This window comes from Oenanthe melanoleuca, chromosome 2 (genome assembly GCF_029582105.1).
Source record: "Oenanthe melanoleuca isolate GR-GAL-2019-014 chromosome 2, OMel1.0, whole genome shotgun sequence".
NCBI classification, from domain to species: Eukaryota; Metazoa; Chordata; class Aves; order Passeriformes; family Muscicapidae; genus Oenanthe; species Oenanthe melanoleuca.
In genome coordinates, this window is record NC_079335.1 from 115643221 (window position 1) to 115669224 (window position 26004).

The 26004-nt window shown below is 38.7% G+C and overlaps 1 protein-coding gene across 1 annotated transcript in view; it reads left to right on the plus strand.

Moving 5' to 3' along the window:
- The first annotated feature begins 12743 nt into the window (after positions 1 to 12743).
- Positions 12744 to 26004, plus strand: part of HIBADH (3-hydroxyisobutyrate dehydrogenase) — an 81534-nt gene continuing 68273 nt past the window's right edge. Inside the window, exons 1-3 of the mRNA XM_056484598.1 lie at positions 12744 to 12853; positions 21025 to 21185; positions 25477 to 25586. Coding sequence (XP_056340573.1) covers positions 12790 to 12853; positions 21025 to 21185; positions 25477 to 25586 — 335 coding nt within the window. The 5' untranslated portion in view covers positions 12744 to 12789. The remainder of the gene's footprint in view (positions 12854 to 21024; positions 21186 to 25476; positions 25587 to 26004) is intronic.

A 26004-nucleotide genomic window follows, 5' to 3' on the forward strand; every position in this document is an offset into this window, starting at 1 on the left:
AACACCACTGATTTCAGGAACAGGAAACTGGTTTTGTTCAAGCCAGTATTTTACCACAAATGGTATGGTTTCCGTGTGTACCAAAATGTCAAGAAACACATAATATCAATGTTTAGCCAGTATTTGTGCATATTTAAAAGAAAAAGAAACTATGAATGTCAAGTACCATTTCAATGATAATACAGATATCTATCAGTCTGTGTGTGTGTGTATATCATCAAACCCATGTTTGTTGGAAGGGATGTCCAGAGCAGTTCAAAGGAACATGTTGCCTGGTCACATTTCAAATGTCTCCATGGATGGAGACATTCCATGGTCACTGAAAGAACCTCTTTCACTGACTGAAAATATTCTTGTAAAAAAGGGGGGTTTTGTATCAAATTGGAATTTTCTATGTTCCATGCTTTTCTTTGTATCAATTTGGAATTTCCCATGTTCCCATGTATTGTCTCTGGCCTCTTGTTCTTTCAGTGTACACCTCTGAAGAGAATTCTATTCCATCTTTTCTACACCCTCTGCTTGTCTGCTTGTAGATGAGGCCTTCTCTTCTATAGGCTGAAAAAAAATCCCTGTTCTCTTTGTGTCTATATGCAAAATCTCCAAGGAATATATGTCAAATACATTTCACCAGAGTATTGACTGCGAAATAAAAACCTGGCAGAACCCTTTTTTAAGGGTCTTTTTTTCTGGAGTGCATAAATATGAGGACAAATATACAATGGGAAATTACAATTGTGGTTGTGACAAAAATATTAAATAAAGTAAAATAGGGATTTGAATTCAATAACTGGATTTGAACATTACTAGATTCCAAAGAAGTTTGAAATTTGGTTTGGGATGCAAAAATGTCCTGCTTTGTAGTTATGCTGAGATGTTGCCAGGATGAGACTAGTCCCTCCTCAGGCATGAGATAAATGAAGAATAAAAACATGCAGTTAACTGGAATTGCCAAAGGAAATAGGAAGCAATTACAGATTCCCAGGGAACAGAATCTTGGGTGTTTGCAAAACATTATTTTTATAACTACACTATCTTCTTTAACCTGTAAGCTCCTTCAGTAATTTAAAGCCTTGAAATTAAAAATGGATCCCTGTCACATCTGTTTAACATTAGATATATGTGAACTTTTTTTTAGATTCAGAGCCTAACATTTTTTTCTTTCATTTGTTTACTTTACATATTACTGTAATCTGAACCAAACCCACGATGAGTTTTTGAACCATCCCTGAATTCTTCCTCTCTGAGGCCCATCTTTGCTTTGCATGAGTGACAGAAAATTTATGTATTTCTAGGTTTTGTTACCAGAGACAGGTACTTGATGTTGTGGATATTCAATCTATTGGCATGACATGATGGCATTGATAAAGTGTGGTAAGGAAATGCTTCAGTTCTAATGATTTGATTTCATTTTGGTTTGACTCCTATTTCAACACTTCCAAGTTTTACATGTATGGGCCATGTGAGATTTAAAATTATATATACTGATGCACTAATCAGAAGCTCTTTCTGGTCATGTTGTAAAGCACACTTAATCAACTTCTTTAAGATCATGTTACAGAAAGCTATTAACTATACTCTTTAAGCAGTTAAATAGTTATAAATAATGTTTTATGTTGTGGTTGACAACACTGAATTGCCCAGCATTTAAGGGAAGCTAATCAGAGGGCATGCAGTCTTGGCCTTCCAGTAAGATGGTGTGGCAAAACTTTGGAACATATTAGAAATCCCCTACTATTGCTAACATTTCCTATTAAGGAGAAAGTTTCTTTCTGTGTATTTTGGATTTCTTTTCCAACACTTAATTGCAGCTGATGAAGAAAAGCTATTCAAAAGCTGCCAGGATTTTTAAATCTGTAGAGTGAGATTGATGAAACACGTGGGTTTTCCCAAAAGAGTATAGGTGAGAGCAGACATGTAAATTTTGTATGTGTGTGCATGTATGTGTGTGACAGAGGAGAGAGCAGGAGCTTACTTCTAAGGTGTGAGACTTGGCAGCACTGCACTGTACAATGGGCACAAGAAACCACACGTCTGTAAATGACTGCATTTCAATTGCTGTTACCTCACTGTTGGGTTACTGTATTGTTAAAGTGAAAAGGAATGTTTTTAATAAATGCAAATAATGAATTAAATGCTTGCACATACTGAGGCTTTACCCTCTGGTGTGTAATTAATATATATTCACTGGAGACCCAGGTCTGGGGGAGTGTTTCATTTCTTATTTATGATGTTTGCAAGGGGGTTTTTTCCCTCCAGCATACCTCTTACTGGCATACACAGAACAGCATGTAAATGATCACTGAGTAGGTGTCACTGAAATCTTAGCAGATATAGAACAGGTAAATACCTTTGTTTGGTACACTTTAGTAGATTTACTGTTTCTCTCAGCCTTTTATCTTTTCTATCTGAAAGTAATAGGAAGCTCCCAAATGACCAACATTTTGTTTTCAGAGGCAGGAAAACTGCATGTGGCAGGAAACAAACAAGCAATGAGATTTAAAAGTTCTTGTACCTCAGAGCACAGCACTTAACCCTGAGGGACTGAAAGTAGAAAGGCACTTCCCACAGCAGCCTGCAGCATGCCTCTTGAATCCCCTTCTGGGTCCCCATCCAGCACTGGCTGCCACCACTGACAGAGCACAGAAGCGTCTGTATACTGCATGTGCATGAAGCTTGGCAGCATTCCTATTTTCTCATAATGCTATATGTTTTTCTGGCAGCATCTAGAGATGTCTGTGTCATACTAATGCTGTCTCTGGCTCCTCTAGCCTGGCTTGGGCAGTTGTTGTGTCTCCACCACTATTCTGGTTTTTCTTGCTCCTTGGTTCCCTGAGCAGCTGTGCTTGAACTGGGGGGCTTGGTGCAGCTCCTGCTGAGACTGGTACCACCTGAGTGATGCAGGAATTCTTTGTCAGCCTTGACTTGGCACCAAGGAAAAGGTCTGTTGGGTCATGCAGCACATTTCTGAGAGGCTGTGCCTGGCCTGGGTCTCGGCGCATAGATCAACTCATGCTGCTTTCCCCAGAACCCTTAATTCAGCTTGGAGACAGGTCTAAAGGTCTTGTGTAGCTATTTGTACAGAAAACTTCTCAGTCAGCAGATCTTGACTCTCATCTTCTCCTACTGCTTGAGTTCTGAAACTCTTACATCATGAGTTCTTAAATTCTATGAAAAAAATAATGATCATGTTGCTACATACTTTACATACAAATCAATTACACAGTGCTAAAATGAAAATTCAACTTTAATTCTCCCCCAATGATTTCTTATTCTGTTATGTCTATTAACATCGTAAGGAAAAGAATATGTTGGATTTGCTATGCAAATTTACATACAGAAGGTGACATCACCTTTCTGATGTTATTTGATCAGCACCATTCAGAAATGCAAATATATTCTAATCACACAACTTTCATATCTTTTCTTATTTTACAAATCAATTTCCTTGTATAAGGAATATTTTTAAAAGGCAGAATACTGTAGAGCTTACATTTCTAGAACTTTCTGCAAAAAGAAACATATTTATTAAATGGCTCTCCCTTTTGCTAATAAATATTTTACATTATATTGTAGCCAAGTTAGCATGCTTTGCTGTCCAAAGTGTGGTTGCATGTTGTTGTGTCTTGGAACAGGAAACTTTCAATTAAAATAACATTTACATTATTAACTTGGGTAACAACTCTTTTGAAATCATGGTAAGGTTACAGCCTTGACATATGGCTTTAGTTCACTACATGGCAAAAGATCTGTTGGGCCTGTAATAAGTGTTTTGTACACAAACACCATAGTAAAAATCTGTTTTTACAGTGTTTATTTCCATTATCTTTGCTAGGATGTGTCAGTGGGCAATATTTGGTCTGCATATCTGCATGATTTGAATATACTGTCTCTGTGCTGAAGGAGACTTTTTAAGGCTTTATGAAACTGCCTGCTTAGATGCTACCACTGAGGCCTGACTGAACTTGTCAACAGTATCTGTTACTTATACAGCCTGTAAGCAGTGCAGCTTTTCCATAAAACTGGGTGACAGATGTATGAGTCTGAAAAACACTAAGTTATCTTACCAGATTTGAGACCTTCACCCATCATAATCCACACATTGATATCTTTATTTTAGCATTCCCAGAATCCAGGCATTTTTCTGCCTGATTGAAGAGATGCCAAAAACAAATTCATTCTGTAGTTTTCTCTCTCTCCTTCCCAGACCTTTGTTGACTTGTGTTCCCCATTCTGCTGCAATTAGTCAACTGCCAAGGGAGAATTCATTGAATATTCTTCCTAGCTGTTTTCTAAATTAAAATACAGTTAGTCTTAGTTTTTGTCACATTAATCACAGGTCTGCTGGGGCCAAATCAACTCGTTTGTCAGTGGGAATTTGCACAAGCTTTCATGTGGGATGGATTTTCTCCCATGAAAGAGCAAAAAATTCTTATGAATTGCACCCATTGCATGTCTAACATCACCCTGATTTTCCATTTGCATATTGCTTTTTGATCATTTCACACTCAATATTTCACTTAGAAATCATTTATATCACAACTGTACTCAGCCTTCAGTATTATTAGGTAGGATGGAATATATTCAGTGATGGTATGAAAGTTATTTCCAATAGGGCTTATAAAGAACAGCTGAGCAAGTACGACCCCCTGACCTCAAAGTGTTTGTTTACTGGGAACTATACTCCAGTTCTCTACATTTAATCTGTCTTGGACCAAGCTGACATTCCCTTGCTAGATTTATTGTATCTCTAGAGGCTATTAGAAACACAACATTGTCACTGTTTATCTAATAAGATGATAATAGGATTATATTAGTCTAGTGATAATGGTACATTTATTTCCATTTTTTAATGGTAAGAAACCAAAGTTTGATTTTATGTGTAGTGAAGTTAATGTGTTACTAGGGAAAAAAAAAAGCATTCAAAAAGTACTTTTCTTTCAAACAAATCAGTAATGGAAAATATTTTTTATTCCATCTTATTTGTAAATCAAAGCATTGCTTTGTGTACATGAGTAGGCATGCTATGTCAATTTTACAGAAATTATTATAATGAGAAAATCTGACTCAGAAAACTTGGACATGAAAAGCAGATATCAACAACTCTGGATTTTGGGAGCTTGTTATGATGTTTTTTCTTGTGCATCTTTTCCTAGAACTTATCAGATATCAAAAGGCAGGCACAACAGACCAAATTTGCTTTTCAATTATACTTAGTTAAAATCAAAGTGTCCAGAGTAAATTTATTTCTTATTAGTGCTGGTAGCTCTTAAGACAACAAAAATCACATTATTTTTAAAATTCAGTAGAGAAATGCATTAATATATAACAGAAATTTGAACTAAAATTAATAATAAACAAACTGTTCCATACATATGCATTGTCTGAGGTGAAATTATAGTGCTAGACTTAAAGGTATGATTTGTATTTAATACTCTTAAATGTTGCATAGAGTGAATTAATTTTAAATTTTCAGTAGGGCTGAAGTGTAGAAAATAAGTTGGATCTTTTATGTTGATTTATATTACTTTAGTAACAGTGTCACTTTATCAAAAGTTAATTAATTGCTCTCTTGATCTGCAGTGGGTTGTGCTCCTGGGTACTGTTTCTTCTAGCAAGCCAGTGGTAAGGAATGCACCTTGCTCTTTCAGGGACTTTATGTTGCTTCCTCTAAAATCAGGAGCAAACTCTTAAGAATGTTGATAGGAACAGGATTACCTCCCCCTGGCTGAAGTCAAGACTTTGCTCAGGAGCATGCCATATAAAGACAATCTTTCTCAAGCAATGTGGTTTACACTTTGGTGTAGGAAAACCCAAGGACTGAGTCAGTGCCAAGTTTCCTCTTTCTTTTCATAAGGAGGTTAGTTCAGGATTTTATCAGATTAATGTGAGGTTGTTGCTTTTATCCTGATACAGATATGCTGGTTGGAAAAAAACTACTTTTTCTGTGTTTTATATGCATGCATCTTTTCCTGGGAAACAATTACCTAATCCTTACTCTGACTCCTTAGGTTTGAGATCAAGGTACCATGTAGCTTTTCCACGTTGCTTTTCCCAGTTGCCCTGCTATGTTCACTTTCTTTTGCTATATCAGCACCCAATAATTGGCAGAAGTGCATTGAGTGACTATTTTGTGCAATTCCCACACACATCAGTATGTCCTGTGCATTGCAGGTAAAAGTAAAAATAAAATCACCATGACTGATACCAAATATTTATCATACGTAGCAATGCTTCTTTTGGATTTTGTTTCCTTCTTCAGCTGCTTTTACAGAATCTGACCATTTAAATCTGAACCAAAATCATAGTCCTCTTTGCATTTCTGTCATGTCAAAGAAGCTATGTTTATTAAACAGCAGTATTTAATAAACACTGCTAGATTCTAAACCCATTAGAGAAGCTAAGCATATCTTTCAGTTAAACCACAAAAATTACATCAATCTGAAATTGCTATGGGATGCTTTACTGGTAATTTACACTTTAAATTTTTGTGTCAGTTCTCCTGTCAGTTTCTTGAGTCTATTCATGGTACAACATATATGCAGTCACCCACATAAAACATCCTACTTGTTTGTAAAAGACAGTAGCATTTGAAGTTCCTTATAACCAGAACTGCAACACATTCCATTTAGCAAAATGCTGAAGACTAGTTCTCAGAGTGAAATCTTTTCAGAGACTTTGGAAAATCCACACTATGTTCCATGAAATTCGTCTGGATAAAGTATCTCTATTGAATCCTTCTTGTGTGGGAATTTGAATGGGACAATTGAATTCTTCTAGGTACTTGAATCTTTTCAGCCAGCTCTGCAGGAAACTCAGTTAGCACAATCTAGCCTAAACATCCTAATGGGATTTATCAGAGCTAAAAAGAGGACAAAACCATTTGTGCTTAACTGATCTTGGTATCAATTAGTACAAATAAGTATGCATTTCTACCCTGTGGTAGCCTGCCCATCCTAACATTCACCTGATGTCCCAGTGAGATGCAGCTGCTTTCCAAACTACAGTACCATTGCTTCTGACAAAACAGACACTACATCTTCATACCAAAACAAAGTTTCTATGTTCCTCTAGGGCATTGCATTCCTGCAGAAGCCTGGAATTTGTGTCCCCTTGGGTATATGCAATATTCTAAACTTTGCACATATTTAGCTCAAGGTTGATTACTAAAATCCATACTACTGCAGGATATATTGTATGATTCAGCAAGAAATAAAGCAGGTCCAGTTACACAAGAGCTTTTTTTCTGTAGGCAAAAATAACCACTTGCATTGCTGGTTACACATTCCTGTTCGTTATCTAGCAAAATGTGCACAGCTAAGAAATGAATGCTGCCCTGAGAACCCCAACTCAAATATTTACAAATGTGAAGAATGTTGTATTTTGCTGGACCCAAGGTCGCTCTAGTCTAGTAGGCTGTCTCCAGAAATGACCAGTCAGAGAGGAAATACTTTGGGATGTTTCTCTGGAATGCTTTCCCAGCTCCAACTATTTGTAGCTCAGGCCTTCCTGAGCAGCTACACTGTGCTTTGATTGCTTTTTCAAATATTATAATAGCTCTCTGATGCAGACAAATAAATGCAACAAATACAAGATGAAAGGTTAGAGGAAGGATTGGAACAGGGTTGCTTTGGCTACCAATTCATTTTGATTCAAGTTTCAAATGTACTGTTGCATCCACTATAATTTCTTTTGGCTACTCTAAGCAGTGTAAACATTGAATTTAAATATCATTCTGTAATGAGGATCCCATTTTACAAGCATCTATGCTTGTAACTCTTGCTAAATTCAGTGGATATTTAGTTATCAGCGCAGACTATAAAACTTAATATCCTGAAAAGGATATCTCCCAAAAATAATGGAAAACAAAAAAAAAAAAAATCAAATCAAACTCCCCAAAAAAACCCATCATAAACAAAAACAAAACAAAGCAAAACAAAAAACCAAAAACAAACAAACAAACAAACAAACAAACAAAAAAGAACAAACCTTTGAGGAAAATTTAATTATTTCATGTCAATGGAGTTAAAGTCAGGGGCAGGCTCTGAAGTGAATCGAGATATCCTGAGCATATTTTGGCACAGTATATATTTCCCTTTGCTTTCAGAGGTTCCTTATTATCATACCTTATTATTAAGGGAGAAAAATCTTAAATGTAAGAAAATGAAAACTCACAAAAAATACTATAAATATTCTGTGTTCTTAGGGTCGTGGGTTTTTTTTTTTTTTAATTCTTTGTTTTGTCCTTTTATATTGAGACCTTTAAAGAAAAATAAGATGGTCACATTTTCAACACTAAGAATGAAAGGAGTAGCCTTCTTTACATTTTTTTTCTATTGATTTACGTGTTTGATTACACTTCTTTACACATCCTGTAACTTAGTGGGCACCATGTACCAACACTTAGAAAACTACTTACATATTTATGTAGAACAGCAACTGTTTTCTGTATCACAAATGCTCTGGCAAGTTCTTATATTTTGATATCCGTTTCGAATACCACAAATCATGATGTGCACCTAAGGTATATACATACTTCTTACAGGGAAAGAAAATTAATCTAGATTTACTATGTCACCTCATTAGTCTTCCCATGAGTAATAATTTGGTTTTACATTGCCAACATCCAGTAGTTTAGGAGCTGGTTTAAGCCTGGCCCATTCAGTCCATCCAGAGTGAGGACTGAGTGTGCCACTGCAAGCATTTGTTCAGCAGACAGTAAAACACACGACTGAAAGGCTGTAGGTTAACAACACTTCTACCTGCATGCCTGAGAGGGCCATAAACTGTAATGCAAGGATGGGGATAAACAGCAGGGTTTTTTAAAAATCCTGCTCATTTCACACGTCCAGTGAGGAATCTGTCAAAAGCCTGAACTGACTGGATTGAGTGGGAGGACCTCCAAGTATACCTAGGTTTGAGTAGCAACAATGATTTACAGGGGTTTGGCAGCTAAAAAATCAGTTCTCAAAATAATATCTATACTGATTTTATAAAGCACCATAAGATCTGCCAATTAAAATAGACATATGCCAGTTACATACTTACTATTTGTCCTTGTCATATACAATTTTATTCTGTTCTTTTTTATGTGTTGTACAAACCAAACTCTACTTGTGCTAGAGCAACAAGTAGGCTAGGAAGTTTTCCTTCAGAAAATAGTTCCAACCATAATCAGTATGGTATTTTGAGGTCCCATTTCATGCCTTAGTCATAAGGTTGGCATTACTGCTTTAAGATACAATACACTATTGATGAAACAAAACTTTAAAGCCAATTAAACATTGGCAATCTTTCTACCACTGGCAAAGGCACACTCATTAAAGAGCTCACCTTTGTGGCATGTTTGTAGTGTAATCACTGATTTCTGGTAAGCTTTTCAGGCAGTTAAAGATAAAAATATCCAGTGAATTATTTTTATAGACAATTTTATACTTGATTCACATTACCTGAAAACCTTTTAGTTTAAAAAGTAGAGGTTGTATGCACTCAAATGTGGTATATATCTCCATTCTTAACACAAGGAAAAAATAACAATATGTAGGCTATACAAATAACAGTTCATTTGCATTTTAAATAGTTAATTTCAGAAGCCGTGACATACAAATCTTTATGAAACTCACAACTAGTCATGAGTAAGAAGACAATGCTGTTTTGTTTGCAAAATAACCAACATTTATGTCCTGGGTTTTCATGTAAGTAAAAGTTTTCATGGCCATTTACTTAAACCAAATATGTTTTTAAGTTAACAAAGCTTTTTCCTTCATTTTGTGTGGGAAAAATATAATTACGTAGGCAAAGATATAAACACACAAACCAAAGTTAACTAGCAAGACTTAGTGAGATAAACTTCTACAAAGGCAAAGTTACTTTTAACAGAAGGAACTAACTGCACTATACATCTCTAGAGGGCATTTTGGAGAAAATAAAACCACAAAAACTCTATATATTTCATTTTCTCCCTTGTGAAAATGCTCTGCAGTATGATAGTCCTGCACTACCTAGCCCCACAAGTGCTTCCTTCTCATACTGGCTACCTTAGTGGTACTAAACTACTAATATCAGTTCTATCAGTGTTCATAATGTAGATATTCCATTTAATCTAATCCCAAGGAATTTTATCTGTCTGAAAACATACATTTTGTACAAAAGCAGTGTAAGACTATAGTATGACAGTGGTTGTGTCTGTAACAAGCCTTTATACAAAAGTGTGTTGTGTATAAGGCTAAACTTACTACATATTTATGAATAGGACTACCTTTTCCCACTTTCTCATACCTTTTTTTGGGAGAAATTATAGTGCATTTTTATTATGTTGGTGCTAAGTTTGTTCTCCTCATATACCTTTTAAACAAAGAATGCATTGCTTACACAAACAAAACCACCTTAGACATAAGAAAGGTGTAGAGAAAAATGTAATAGAGGTAAAGCTGCACCTTGTAATGAGAGTTAAAAATCAGAATTCAAGGACCACAATGAGTACAGCATTAAACTGTTCAGGCATTCCTCTACATTTAGCTCCCATCCTCTCCTCCCAGAAAAATCACTTTTCTAACTCAGTTCAGACTTGATAGGAGTGTAGACCAAATTTGAAACGGTCAATGACTCTGAAAACGTAAGATGGTGAAGAAGCAGGTTGGAATGCAAAAAACCCTCATGTTTTCTAAGTACTGTGTAATTACATGTAAAAATCATGTTTCAAAGACTTTCAAAGATCTTATCTGAACAATGCTTCAGTACAAATTTCTGCCAGTATAGCTGCTCAATGAGGAGTCACACCTCTTCTCATCACACAAAAAAAAATCAAGTACAAGATGGTACTCAACCTCTTCCCCACTAAGGAGAAGGGTAAACATAACTCAGTAGTTTTATTCACTTGGCAGTCTTCAAACGGCCCAGTGACAGAGATGAGTGAGCTTACAAAATGAAGCTATGAAGCTTCCAATGCTTTTCAAAGTGTTAGCAAGTGGAAGAGTTTTTGTGTTTGTATGTCTTTCCATTGCTTTAATTACAGAGATTTTTTTTCTTTTTTCTCTCGTCATATTCTGTCTCAATGCTCAGCTGAGAGGCAGTGAGAGAGAAGCAGCTGGGTGAAGGTAGAGATCAGCCTACTGAGTGGTAGCACTCTCACACGTCACAGTAAAGCTACTGTATGACCACAGCCGCCTTCACTGCCCACAGAATTCCTTTATGTTGAGCTAGATTGATTTAAGTGTAGTGCTTTATTTAAAAATATATATTATGATACTGATAAGAGAGCCAAGCTTATATATATTCTGTTCTTTCTGTGCTAACATATAATTGAGTGAAGACATGTTCTGGTGAGACCCGAGATCTGTGCCCCATGACTACACTCCCAGAAGTCTGTAAATGATACTACAGAACAGCTCCAAAAAAAGCTGTGACCTAACAAGAGTAACCTAATGACTGAGGGAGTACCCAGCATCCTGGCACAACAAAGTAAGGCAAGTTTTTCTGTCAGGGAAAGAAATTAACTATTTTCTTCCAAAGAGATGGACGTGGCAGTTGCAAGACTGGAGCTGCAGCTTTGCTCAGAGCTCTTGCCTGCCTGCATCCTGCCTTCCCTCAGAGCGGGACGTGCTTCCTCACACACCCACCTGAAGCTCTCCAGATGCTGGGCTGGGCAGCCCAGCTCTTGCAAATTTTATTGGTGCTGATAAACCCTGTGTTAGGCCTTTGGGAAATGCTCTCCGGGCATGATCGTATTGGGATTGCATGGCAAAATTTTGGCAGCGGTTGGGCGCTGCGGGGCTGGCTTCTGTACTAGATGCCTCTGCAGCCCATGGTGACCCTGGTGGGACACGCTGTCCCCCTGCAGCCCATGGAGGTCCACAGTAGAGCAGAGATCCACCTGCAGCTCCTGGGTCCCAGAGGAGTCTGTGCCCCCGTGGGAAGCCTGGCAGGATCCGTGACCCCGCATGCTGGAACAATCTGTTCCTGAGTACAGCACCCCATGGATGGGATCCTGCACTGGAGCATTAATGAAGATCTGCTGCCCAGGGGAAGGACTCACACTGGAGAAGACCAGGGAGGAGTGTCTCCCATGGGAGGGACCCCACTCTGGAGCAGTAACTGGTGAATGCTCTCCTCATCCTTATCTCGACCCACGAGCCTCTCGCTGTATTTTCTCCCCTCATCCAGTGAGGAGGGGCAGTGATGGAGCGGCTTTGGGGGCGCTGGGCGCCCAGCCAGGGTAAAGCCCACACTACAGCGAAGCCAGTCACAGAATCACAGAATGGTTTGCGTTGGAAGGGGCCTTGAAGATCATCTAATTCCAGCCCCCAATAAGCGCCAACTCCTACTTGCCACCTGACTCGACAAAACAGTGCAAGGCGGCTTTTTCCCCGAGGGCGCCGTCTCGCAACACAAGCTGCGTCCTCCAAAACGCCGGCGCTCCGTCCCCCTCCCGCTTCAGCCAAGCCTCCTCCCCCGGCAGCAAAGCAGGAAGACGAAGCGGCAGCGGGCAGGCACAGGCAAGCAGAGCCGGAAAGAAACGCCTTCCCGGGAGCCGCGGGCAGCGGGTACAGTGTCCCACCGCCCCAATGAGGTGCTCCAGAGCCGGCCCGGCCCCCGCCCCGCCCCGCGCTCCGGCCCATCCGTCACGGCGCGGTGGGCGGGGCCGCCCGCCCGCAGGGAGGACGCTGCGCACTCCCATTGGCTGCGCCCCGCCGCGCGCCGCCCGTGGTTGGCTGCTGCGGCTGCCGCTCGCGGCGCGCGGGCGGCGGCGGCGGGCGGCGGCGGGCCGGAGGTCACTCGGCACGGGGGCGCAGCATGGCCGCGGCGGTGGTGCGCAGGGGACCGGCGGGCTGGTGGCGCTGGCAGCGGCGGGTGATGGGTAAGGACCTGCCCCTTCCCTCGGCCGCGGCGGCCCCGCTCCGCCGGCCGGGCGGGGAAAGGCCGCGCCTCTCCCGGGCGCGCAGCTGCCGCGCTGCCCTTGGCGGCCGCGGGCCCTCCGAGCCCGGTGCGGCTCCGGAGCCGCCTCCCTGTGCGGGACCCCCCGGGCGGTCACGGTGGCACGGCGCGCTACCGCTGCCGCCTTATTCCACCGGAGCTTCGGAGCGGCTTGGCTTAATAAACGCTTTCTCTCATTCGCTCAAAATAGCGTGCCTGGAAATCATCAGAGCCCGCGAATGCTTCCTGTGGCAGCAGTGACATGTCTGCCGTGCCTGTTACTTACCTGGGTTTGGGCTGTTCAGCCGTCTCGGTCATTGCATCCCATTATTTTCTTTAAACTGGAGGTAGATCCAGCGACACTTGCTGCTGTGTCGGCTCTGCAGGCACCGCTGCCCACCTGTGGGTGGTCATGGGCAGTGGAAGGAGCAAGCACTGCAGATGTCCTGTTGGTGCAAGCAAAGGAAGAACGTGTTTGTTGAACTGGACCTTGACGTTTTCCCTTTCCAGAGTCCTGAAAAATCATACAGCTGGTCCTAAGTAATTTAATTGCTGAAGTAAATGATTAAAAATAAACTTTCAGTAGTCTTTTCAGTGTCATTTTGATTGCAGTCTGTTGGTAGTGTATGTCACTCTGTGGTTAGGCTCCCAACATATAGGTGAAGGTTTTTAACTAGCAAAGTGGAACAAATAGATTCTTTTAAATGATATATGGTTCTAAAATCTTGATGCTTAACTAAGTGGTTCAGGAATTACTAAATTACTTTTAAGTAGGTAGCTTTAAAATCTTTGTAACTCCCCTTTAAACCTCACTTAAACTAATGAATGAGAAATGTTTGACAATTTTGATGTTATCTTTCAGTGCTCTTTTTGCTCCACTGTTGCTTTTCCCACTAATCCTTTTTTTTGTCCTTGCAGTTCTGATGTGTTGATAAGTAATAAATCAGGTGCAGCAGGCATGTTGGTCTCATGCTAGTAAAGTTAAATAAAAGAGACCTGTTTATGTGTTTGTGATGCCACAATTGAAAGCAATAACTTTCAAGGATTTTTGAACTTTCTGTGCATGGTAACTGCCAGGTATTGCAGTAAGAGCTTTGAAATCTACTGTCATGGTCAATTTCCAGATGATCATGTTTAATGTAGGGCAGATGGTGGGAATCTTGTTTCTTGGTGGTGAGCATTAGGTGTGAAACAGCCCAACAGTGGCCCTTAAAGTTGAAAAATACAATTTGCTTGAAGACTTGAACAAGAAAATATAACTAAGTCTAAGAAGGAATTGTGACTCTCCCAAGAAACTTCCATGGAACAGGATTTCACTCACAGCATTTAAGCTCTTAGTCAGTAGTGACTGTGCTGAAAGTGCTCTTGACTCTGAGAAATCTTTATGGGATGAAGGTCTAAGCATTAAGCCTTCTTCTCTGCTAAGCTCTATTGCTTGTATGTCATGACTTCCCCATCTCTAATTCATTTACTAAGTTTGCCATTCTATTCTTTAGTTTTGATGAGTGTGACAGTTGGGTTTTGAGTAGTGATTTGATCATCTGTCCCGAGTGAAATGCTATCCTAGAGAAGGAATTCTGCCAGCTCTGAGAGCTGTCCAACACCACAGCTTGGTTAGCAAGCAGGCTCTCTTCCTTCTCCTATTGAATGCTCCTTGGTTTCTTGGTCAGTTGCTCTTTGCAGACCATGATGGTTTGTTTTTCTGGTATGTTAATACTAGAGATTGTTAAATTGTCTAGGTAGAAAATAAACTGCTGAGAGCAGATTTTGGAGGAGCATCTTGGATGTGTATGTTTGTGTTTTAACTAGTTGGACAGAGACTGTGGAGTCTTGTGTTCTGCAGCTGGCAGGCACTGACAAAGGTGCTTCATGGAGAGGGTTTATCTGACTTTACTTAAAAATATATTTTTGATGGATATGGAGAAATCCCTCCTAGACACTGCTGGGGGGGTGGGGTCGGGGGAAGAAGAAGCAGTTAATGAATTATGGTGGCTGAGAAAAGATTTTCTGGTGAATGAAGATTCCTCAGCTGAGGGAGGTGTTCATCTAGGAAGACAGTAATGTGCTAGACAACAAAAATCTCCTTACAAGTAGTTTTGTTGGAGTGGAGGGGATTCATTCAGTAAATAGTTAAATAGTACTTTTGCTGGTTTAACAGTACTTTTGCTGATGCAAAAACTCTGAACTGTTGAATGATTCTATGCATTGATTACTAAACAAGGATTATGACAGAAGAACAAGGATTATGACAGAAGACCTGCTCCTCAGAAGTCCAGCACATTACTTAATTAAGGGATCAAGTGTACACTTGATATTCTTAGATGAAAAGTACTTACTGTGTGGTTTTCTCTGTAATGTATTAGCAAGCATTTAATGAGGTATAGGTACAGATAAGAAAAATTATGAATAAGACTCTGAGTGTTACAAGATAGCATCTCTGGTTTTGTTCAGCAGACCTTTATAGAGGCAAGAAAAAGCAAGTGGGATGTTTCCAATGTAAAGCTGGCCAAATTTAGAGTATAGTAATCTTCTTAAATTATTTTTTTGGCAGAGTGCACTTCTCCAAATCATTGCATAACCTTTAAAAGTCAGTGACCATGGGACAATTTAAATTCCATTGGCAAAACTTCTAAGAGCAGAAGGATTCTACCCATGTACAGCTGGCCTCTCTGACTTTTATATTTCTTCATATAGTTCTCTCCTGGGCTGTAGTTTCCATAGAGGTTTTATAAATTACATAGAGAAGTCTGCACAAAACACAGAATCTCACTCTGATAGTTTCTTTAAATGTAGGAAGGAGAAAAGGGATGATGTCTTCTGTTGTGTTTGTACCAGAACTTCAGATGCTAAATCAGTGGGAAAAATCTTTCATTTATTGAATTGTAATCATGTTTCCTTCTCCTTGTCAAGTGAGAAATGTGTTTTCTTATAAAGCCCCAAGCAAAACCAGCAACTTCAGTAGCTGAACTTACTCTGGACATCTTCCCATGATCCTGTTAAATCTCACATACTGGAAAAGAGGTGAAGTTTTATTGATCCAGAGAGATCAAGAATATTAATAAACGGCAGCCACTCTGATTAGGAAGCTCTTGTGGGACGGGACTGTGTGGACTTATCCTTGTGCCATTTGGTGAATATGGTTCAAAATAAATTTTATAAAGCCAAGGATTAAGTAATATAGTTGAAATTATATTTTGGGGGTTATTTGTTTCTCAGTCCTGTTCTTGGCCAGTTAGAGTACAAGCACATTGGATTTTTTCCAGGTCTGCTGTCTGTGGTTCTACCTGGCTATTAGTCCCTTTTTGTTTGAAAACAAAGAGATGTCCTCAGTTTTGCATATTATAGTGTTTGTGCAGTCAAGTATTTACAGTGAAATCAGGGCAGCACTAGAAACTTAAGACTCATTACTTTGGGAGGTAGTGTAAAATGAAATGTAAACATCTGAAATTATCTAAACTTGTCATCGTTCACATTTAAAAGAAAACTGCTTTCACTATCTTTTTATATAAAGCTTGAAAAGAAAAGTTTTAGGTCTTTGACATATGAGATATTCTAAAGACAAGATTGCAATCTGTGCATTTCTGAAGTTACTCTTCCAACAGTTGCATTTTGTTCAAGAAAAGGCATTCAAGAGATTCATAAACTCTTGCAGATTTTTAAAATTAAATTGTTTTTAAGGTAAAATTCTTGTGAAATTGCAGATTAGGTAAAGTTTTTCTATTGACTTTTTTAAAACAAAAAAATCTGTATTTTATCTGTATTGACCATAAACCCTGAATTTGGTGGGAGTGTCGTAATTGGTTCTCCTCATCAACTCAGTTTTCATAGGCATGAGGATCTGCAAGCACATATTCCCTGAAGAGAATAATGAAGAATCTTGTGGGAAAAGCCCAATTTCTTTGGAGTCAGTATAACTGTAGCTGGTTTTCTCACAATTAGCTTGATTTACAGAGTAATCTCTATTGCTGGTTCTGTTCCCAGGGAAAGAGAATTAGTTGCACATGGTATCAGTGATCATTTTAAAAGTAGATTCTGTTGCTCCTACTTCTGATGTTCTGCCCTCTCTTAGAAGTTGAGCGGGGACTGGGAATTTTTCCAGCCATGTGATTGCAGCAGGTCACTGTGGATTTTATGGTTGAAGTAAAGTGGGCTCACTACTACAAGAACAGTTTCAGCAAATGCTTATACAATTGATGGGATTAGTTAGCATTCGTGATGAGGGTTTGCAGAATATCAGTCCTTAGATGTTTGAATTACACAGTTATTTCAAAACTGAGTTTGTGGTACATATCAGGTTCTAAAAAGTGCCAACATGTGCAAGCTGGACATCACATTCTGTGAAATCACATGTGGAGGTTCATCTACTGGGAAAAGATGAAAGTTCTTGTCTTTTAAAACATTCTTTTTTTGGCAAATCTCCACTGTCTTAAGTAGCCATTAAAAATATGCCACGCATCTAAATTTAGTTAGTTCAAATTTAATTGAAATCATCTCTATTAGATCTGTGAACTAATTTAATCAGTCCTCTAAACCAATTTTCCTGTGTTTGAGTACCTGAATCTGAAGGTCTGAAGATTTTTCAAAACTGTTAATCAAATTATTTAATTTTGAGGTGTCTTATATAACACTGGGCTGCGAAAAGTTAAACCAAAATAAAGTCAGAAACTGCCTCAGGAATTGGACTACTTCTCTAACAGGTCCCAATTCCCATGGATTTGAATATGTTTTAGCACATAACAGAAAGTGGCCTCTGATTCATGAACTGAGACCAAAAAAAAATCAACAGAGACGGACAAAAGGAGAAATAATAGAATACAATGACACAAAACTTAATAGTACTGGTCAGCAGGTTGTCTTGTATCACAGCCCAACTTTTTCTGTGAATACTACAAAATGACAATTTTTAAGGGAGGCCTTATAGTAGAAGAGTGTGTTAATTTCATGGATATTTTCCTTGTGAAGAGTTAGCTGCCTTAGAGGCACAATAAAAGTGCATGTTGGCAATAGGCATGTCACTACAGTCTAATTACCAGCTGAAGTCTTAATATTAAGGTGTGATGACAGTCATGAAAAGTCATCAAAGCAAAGCAGTCTTATGTGACATTGTAGAGAAAAAGCAGGCAGGTTGCAGAGAAGGAGTGAAAGTAGCATGGGCAAAATGTCCTTCTCAATTCCCATCATGAAGATCAAGGCGAAATTATGTCTGTTGAGGCAGGGGACCAGGTTCTGAAGCAGCTGAGATCTCAGATGTGATGGATGAATCAGTGAGATTTAAGCAGATCATGGATGGGTCTTTTCGGCTGTTCTGAGTGACAGGCATCACTGCTGGTGTCACCACTGATAGCAGAAAAGGTATCAAGAGGTATCAAAAGTATTTCCAGTTTTTGGTGATTGTTAGATGTCTGTGAGATAGTGTGAGAAGAGATCATGAGGACTCTAGAATGAGCCTAGATATGGTAGTCAGAATTATTCTTCTGATAAGGTTACTTGGAATTCCAGAAACAAAGAAAGCTGAGGTTTGGAAACAAGGCTTCCAAAAGCCTTTAATCTTTAAAGCTAGCTTATGTTCATGGTGTTCTAAGGTTGCTAGAAGGATGGAGGTTCCACTACTTTTCTGCTTTGCCTGTTACAGTGCAGAATCTTTTTTCCACATCCGGGATGCTTTTCGTATTTCCAACCAGAACTTCCCTTCCTGCACTTTTGGCCATTTTCCTATGTCCTATTGTAGTGCACATCTGTGCAGAGTTCAGCTTCATTTGCTCTGTAACTCTTCTTTCCTCCCACTCCATAGGTCGTAGAAGAGCGCAGCCTTTGCTTCTCCCAAGCTCAGCAAAGACAGTTCTCTTAGCCTCTACTCATGGGCCATGTCTTCCTGCTTCTTGCTTATATTACTTGATGTTTGCTGGGCTGTCTGCAGTCTGATCACATCTCTTGTGTATTTGCTGTGTAGAAGAATGACTGGTTTCTTTGACCTCCTGGGTCTACTCTTGCTAATGCAGTGCAGAATGTCATTAACCTTTTGCTGCAAGGATGCACTACTGACTCATGCTCAACTTCCAGTTGATGGGAATCCACAGGTTCTGCAGAGCTGCCAGTTGTCTAGCCAGTCAACAGCCTGCAATGACATCCCCTGCCCCAAGTACAGGACATATTCATTGAACTGCTTGCTGTTTCTCCAGTCTTTCTGAATGGTAGCCTTGCCCTGCCATTTTTCAGACATTTCCCCCCAGTTTGGTATCACACATGATGTTGCTGAGGGTGCTTATATTTAATCATCAGTCACTGTTGAAACTTTAAAACAGCTTCAGTGTTGACCCATGAGGAGCATCCCATGTAACTAAACTATTCCTAGTCTTCTACTAGTAGTTCTAGATCAGAACTACTGATCACTGTTACTTGAGTCCAACACTCCAGACAGTATTTTTTCCTTCAGGCAGTTTTGCACACCAGTCCATACTTTCTTCATTTGTCTTCTGGGACACGAGAGGAGGCTATTCTGAAAGTTTTACTGAAGTCAAGGTAAATAAGATCTACTGGTATTAAGGGCTAGAGAAAGAAAGATGCTTAAAACCAGGGCTTGAAGCTCCTCAGGAAGTGGGAAGCTTTGGGCTAACTAAAAGAGCAATTTTAGATTAGTGCAAATGGGGGACTGGGGAGGACTGACTCATAGAAACAATGAGAAGAAGATTCCAAGATGATTGTTATGGCTGATGATGCTGGTTTAGGCTCTTTGTTAATTTGTTCCCTGGTTTTGACATGTAGCACTTCTTTAAAAAGCAATGGGCTCTTTTCCTGACTTATCTCAGTTTTCAATAAGCATTTTCCCAGTGCACGTTTATTTTAAGTTGTGCTACTTCTCTAGCTATGTAATTGCTGCAGGCATCTGTGGAAACTGTCTCATACCAAAGTTCTCTCAACAAACCTGATTTATTAAATGTGGCACTTCCAAAACAGTGCTGCAGATGAAAGAGCATGACCATTGCTGGCTAAGAAGGAGCTTAAAGTCAGAAAGACTTTAAAATGATTAATCAAGTGTTATTGGCCTAGAGAGGATTCTTTGCTAAGCACTGAGACCTCTTAGAGTCTCAATCCAGCTTAGGCACATTTTCTGTATGTGCACTTTAGAGCTGCAGTATTTCTGTAGTTAGTTAGCCTTGTTTCTGTCTGCTTGGTAGTGTTTATTCTGTGTAACTTTTTCCTTTGTCGTAAAGGAGAAAATATTTTATGTAATTGGCAAAGAAATCTAGTCACTGTCAAATTGTGCTGCCTTTGGATTAGGAGTATTTAGAGTGATGAGATAGTGATTGCAGTAGATGAATGCCTGCAATGCTGTTCTTATCCAGAATCTGATGCTCACTAACTACTGGGAAAAGGTAACTGACTGAAACCATAGTGTTTTCCACACATTGTAGGTTGGGCTTTATAGTTCTGTCTTGGTAGTATGGTAAATAGAATACAGAGACTATTCCTGCAAAGGCTTTGTAATTGTTTTTTATGCTGTATTTTGGTCTAGTTTTCAATATTTAAACTGCGGTTGAATGGCTTAAAGGATTTGCCATGATTTACTGTGGAACTTTCATCTTTAGGTTAGTGGCTTGTATCTGATTGCAGGATCAGAAGAATCTGTGAGGGGCTGCATGAAGTAAAGTGGCAGCCTCTGTCCATTTCTACAGAACACATGCTATATCCCATGGCTGCAAGTAAAGTTGCAAATAAAGAGTCTGTAAAATATATATAAAATTAGACTTTGCATATCCATTTTGGAATTTAGACACATAATAAAACACAGACAATCCTGCGTATTTTAAGTCTACATTTGAGCTCTTCTCAGATCTTAGTTTTAAATAGTGTATTTTTTTTAAATGCCCACGTGTTCCTGATTATACAATAATTTTCTTTGATATGTAGAAAAATCATTGTGGGATGATATTTGTGTTCCAATGTGCGCTATAATTTAAGGTTTAAGTTATGTAAAATAGGATTCACATTTGCACTGTTTTTAAGCATAAAGCTGTTAAAATAATTGAAAACAGATTATGTGGTAGCTTTTATTATGTCATTGTTGTACAGTAGTCTAAAATACAAATATATTGATCTTTATTGTTTTGAAATCAGTGTGTTCTAGGACTATGGCTTCCAAAACCCCAGTTGGATTCATTGGGCTGGGTAACATGGGAAATCCAATGGCAAAAAACCTGGTAAAACATGGATATCCGGTTATTGTGTATGATATCTTCCCAGAAGCTTGCAAAGAATTTCAAGACTTGGGTGCTCAGGTATAGTAATAAACTTTATTCCAGCAATAACTGTGTGTTGAATGGTTCCTGCATGCAATGCAACTAAATAATCTGGGTTTCTTTCTTGGTTAAGATCACAATCAGAACTGAAACAGCACAGTGAATACAATCTGAATCTGTGAGGTTTCAGTTAGAGCAAAGGTATGATTCTATCCCAAGTAATTCTTCTGCTGTTAGCCAGAATTGCTACCTTGTCAGACTTCTCTAGCTGTCTTTTTTTTCCCCCACTTTTTATGAGAGTAGGTTGATGGCCTGTTCTTTCACCTCCTGCTTTCTCCTGCTTCCTTTTCCCCCAGGTCTAGATGGCCAGTGGGCTGCTTTTCATCTGGTTCCTACTTTGACCTTTTCAGGTTAAATGACCCTAGTTAAAAATTCCTGCTGGCATAGCTATAAGGGATATAGGGACATATGAGCTTTCCTGCTGCTTCAAGGTGTAGTCCTCAGGGGCAGGGGAAAAATCTAATTATTTAAGTGCTTATTCTCTTGAAGGTGAGGAAGGATATGGTGAGAGAAGAGGAAGGAATGAAAAGGAAAAAGGAGGGAAGGAAATGGATTACATTAGGGAGCTTTACCTTCCTGCAATGTACCCTGCAAAATCTTGGCCCTGTTCCAGCCAGTACTATTGCATTTCTTAATCTGTTGATACCCTCAGAGTCCCATTCTCTCAGGTGATTGTGTCATTTCTATGTGTCTGTAACACATTTGCATGGTTTTGACATACTTCAAAGCTGTCACAATTTAGACAGTTGTGGGCAGATGGATGCGTGCTTAAAACACAGAATAAAGGAGTGCAGTGCAAAAATAAACCTCTCACATAACAACATAGAGGATAAAAGTGAATTTTTCAGCAGTGACAAGGAAATTGTAGGTAGATCTAGATAGAGGAACTGTGTGCCTTGAAAGTCTAAACTGTTAAAGCTAATTGCAGCTGTTTTAAATAATGAGGTAACATCAAGATTCCTAAAAGATAAAATGATACCACACACCTGTTAGTAATTAATTGCAGCTCCCCTTGAATAATTACAGAATCTTGGCCTTAAGTGGGAAAGTAAGCTTTTCACCTTTTTTCCTACCTCCTGTTCTTATTTTGTTAAAGCAGCCAAGACCCTCAGGCATGAACCAGACCTGTCTTGAGTAAGACTGGGCAAACGGAAGAGACTATTTTGAACTATTTGTTGTATTTTTAATTCGTGTTCTGCAGTTGGATCTTTTCTGTGATAGCTTTTTGCCTTTGTAATGGAATCCTTGGCATTCACTGCAAGACTTAACTTGTGATAATAAAGGTGAACTGTGATGCCTTTAAAAACAAAGTCCAAAGTATGTTTTAAGATCATAAATCACTAAGAGAATACAGGGGTAGGCTTAAATACAAACAAAACACGCTTAGAGAAAATATATGAACATAATTTCCTCTCCTTGATCTATAGGTGTAAATCCTATTCCAACACTTTTTTTCAGGAGTTGAAAACTTGTGGGTCCATGGGGCCTTGTAGAAACTGCTGTAGAAGAACATTGGGCTCTAAGGGCTGGTTTCTCTTTGGTCTGGCTCTAAGGGTAAAACCATCAGGAGTGTTACAGGGGTGAAATGACCCCAAGAGACAGTAAACCTAGTCAAATGACCATTGTTTAAGGCCAGTGCTGCTGCCAAGGTATATGACAGATGCTGGATGTTTGAACATAAATCTGCACAATCTGTGACTCCCCTGTCTTTAGCCACTGAAGTAAACAACTGGGACATGACACATGTCAGAAAGCAGCCACCTGCCTGCTAATAGTGAGTAGTAAGAGGAAAACTGGCTGAGCATGAGCATATGGAACCACTTGGGGTGGAACTTGGAGAAAGCTGGAAGGCTCACACAGTGGAGCAACTCTGTCAGGCTTCAGTTTACAGATCTTTGTATCTAAATCCTATCTCAGATGTAGAGCATCAAGAATGTTACTGGAGTCACCTGATGCATAAAGCATCATAAAAATAGAGCTTTCTTTAGTGTACGGTAAGAATGGCATTTCAGGCAAACAATAGTTAATTGGCTTACTGTAAATATAAGTAAAACAAAATAGGGAAGCAGTTTGGAACAAATACAAGCAGATGCATGGCAGTACCAACAACCTGCAGTATGCAGAAAAGTCTCTCCTATCCAGTTGAATACTGCAAAAGTGTGCTTGAACTAAACAAGTATCAGAACATGTACAGGTCTTGGTGGGCTGCTACTCTGAGCTTGTATAGTCTATGTTGGTAATCAACAATTAATATTTGGTCTGTTTTTTAAAGTTATGCACATATTCTTAATGATTTCAAATGCTTGATATTTTACAGTAGCTTTCAAATCATTCAGCTTTGTAGGAATAGAGACAGAAAGTCCCAAATAAAATTAAGGTTTTACATGCTGCTTATTGAACCAGGTAGGTAGATTTTTTCAGGTAATATTATTCATATTTGTTAACAATACCAAAAGGCCAACAGTATCTATTCCCACTTTTAACTCTTACTTTGTTTTGCTACTTACTTCAAGGTAGCAGAAAGCTTTTTCTTTATATGGTTGTAGAAGTACTGTCCCTGTATACTGTCTATATACATTTTTTAATCTCATTTTTTTTCATGTAGAAGGCATCTTATTATTTTGAAAGACATGGATGGAATTAATGAATTTCTGTTTAGATGTCTACTGTACTATGTCTTCTTTGTACATACGTGGCTTAAGAATTGTTTAAAACTGTAACCAAAACCCAACTGTCTTCTATCTATGTAGCCAAGTAGAAATTTGAAGCTGATGTACTATTTCAGTTGTTTGCTCAATATAGTATGTTTTTCAACTTCTAGTTGAGAAATGCAAATGGGCCACTGAGTCTTCATCTGATACCCTGCAAACCTCTAAGAATACTGGAGATCATAGTTTCAGATTAGAAGACATATGTAGATTCAGGTTCCAATTTGACACTTCTCTCTCTACCTCTAATAATACACATTGAGACTGAACCAAACCAGAGATACTCAGAACTAAAGACAAAGGTGTCACAATTCCTTTTTAAAGAGGCACTCTCATCTCCAGGGAGTCAAGTCATAAAATCAACTAATCAGATATAGAAGGTCAGCTGTTTATAATTGCTTCCTTTGTTCCTGCTAACCTTTGTTCTTTAGACTAGAGCATGTTTCCTTTTGTAACTGTGTGGTATGCCAGACGTTTTGTGCAGTATTAACTTATTCTTTCAAAACAAAATCTGCATATTTCTCAGGCCCCTCTATGTCAGTTTCTTTGCATTTTTTTCCCCAAGAGCCTTGTTCAGTGACTATTTACAGCCTTCCCTTCTTTTGTTCAGAAGTCAAATAAAAATCTAGCAGTTTCTTATGATGTAACCCAGAAGTCCTTCAAGGTGTAATTTATCATTTATTACAAATGACTGAAATTAGATTTGATCCTTGTGAGCTAAGGATAAAAGAATAAGCTGTGTGTTTGTTGCTGTTTATCCTGGGCTATGAAAGTGTTTACTATGCAATTTTAAAGAAATTAATTAATTCAGGTTAGTACTGGACAGAAATCTTAGTGGTAAATGCCTTCCAAGTGAAACTCTCAGCTGTCAATATTTCATTTGTTATGTATGTATCTTAGATACTATACTACCTGCCTCTGAAAGTGACTTCAGAAAGGTAATATACCTTTCAAGTTAGGTATGGTTATTTAACAACTAATACCTAATAATATATTTTGAAAATTGCTGAGATCTTTTTATGAAGGATACTTGAGCTGATAATTTTCCATTTTAAAAATGCTGATTGTAATAATGTGAGAAACATCAGTTTATCTGCTTTTAAAATGAGGCTCAGAGATGCATCAAGTAATTTTTTCTTTTTTCCTCAGTCTTTGTCTCTTTCAATGCTGTCTGTAAGACAAGGAAAAAAGTGAGATTTTTGTGATTTTTTTCCTGTTGTCCCTCCTTAGAAACATTGTAGAGCAATATTTTGTACAGATGCAGGATTTGTAGTGAATTGAAGATTCATTAATGAGTTGATGGGATGAAAGCATATTCCCTTTGGCAGATGTTGTGGAGGAACTTGCATGATAGGATATCCTTTTTTTTTTTTTTTTTAGTTTTTCTCTTACTGGATCCAAATAACCAATATTTTCATTAGGAGAGCATTTATTGTGTTTTAATTTTTTATCTAACTTAGTTGTGACTGGTAAATACTAAAACCAAACTAATCAAACATGTCTGGCATCTCTTTTTCAGGAAGTGTGTAAGCTTATATTGTTTGGTTTTTTTTCTTTGAAAGGTAACAGAATCCCCAGCAGATGTAGCAGAAAGAGCAGACAGAATTATTACCATGCTGCCTTCTAGTCCCCATGCAAAAGAAGTTTACACAGGAGCAAATGGAATTCTAAAGTAAGACTTTTTTGTAGTTTGGAGAATTTCCACTCATACTCAAGGTTTGTCTGATGATTGCTATTGTTGTCATTCTCCCTGTGCCTTCAGGGCACTTAATTCAATGTTCTCTGTTGTGTCACTATTGATATTTCTAATTATATGAGTTCTCTCATGCAGTGCTTGCTTTTGAATGGCTTTTGGCTAAAGGTTTAATTTTATTTTCAGTAGAATACCAATTTTTGTGCATTTCAGGCACCTATTAACTATTATCTGCCTTTTCAGTTGCGTGGTTCTTTTGCCATAATGTAATGTACTACACTCAAGTACAACTTGAATATTTGCTGGCAACAATTATTTGCTCAAATACTATTTTCTTTAACTTGAAATCCGATAAATTAAATGTTCTGAAGAGATGCCATTGTGTCTTATGGTGTTA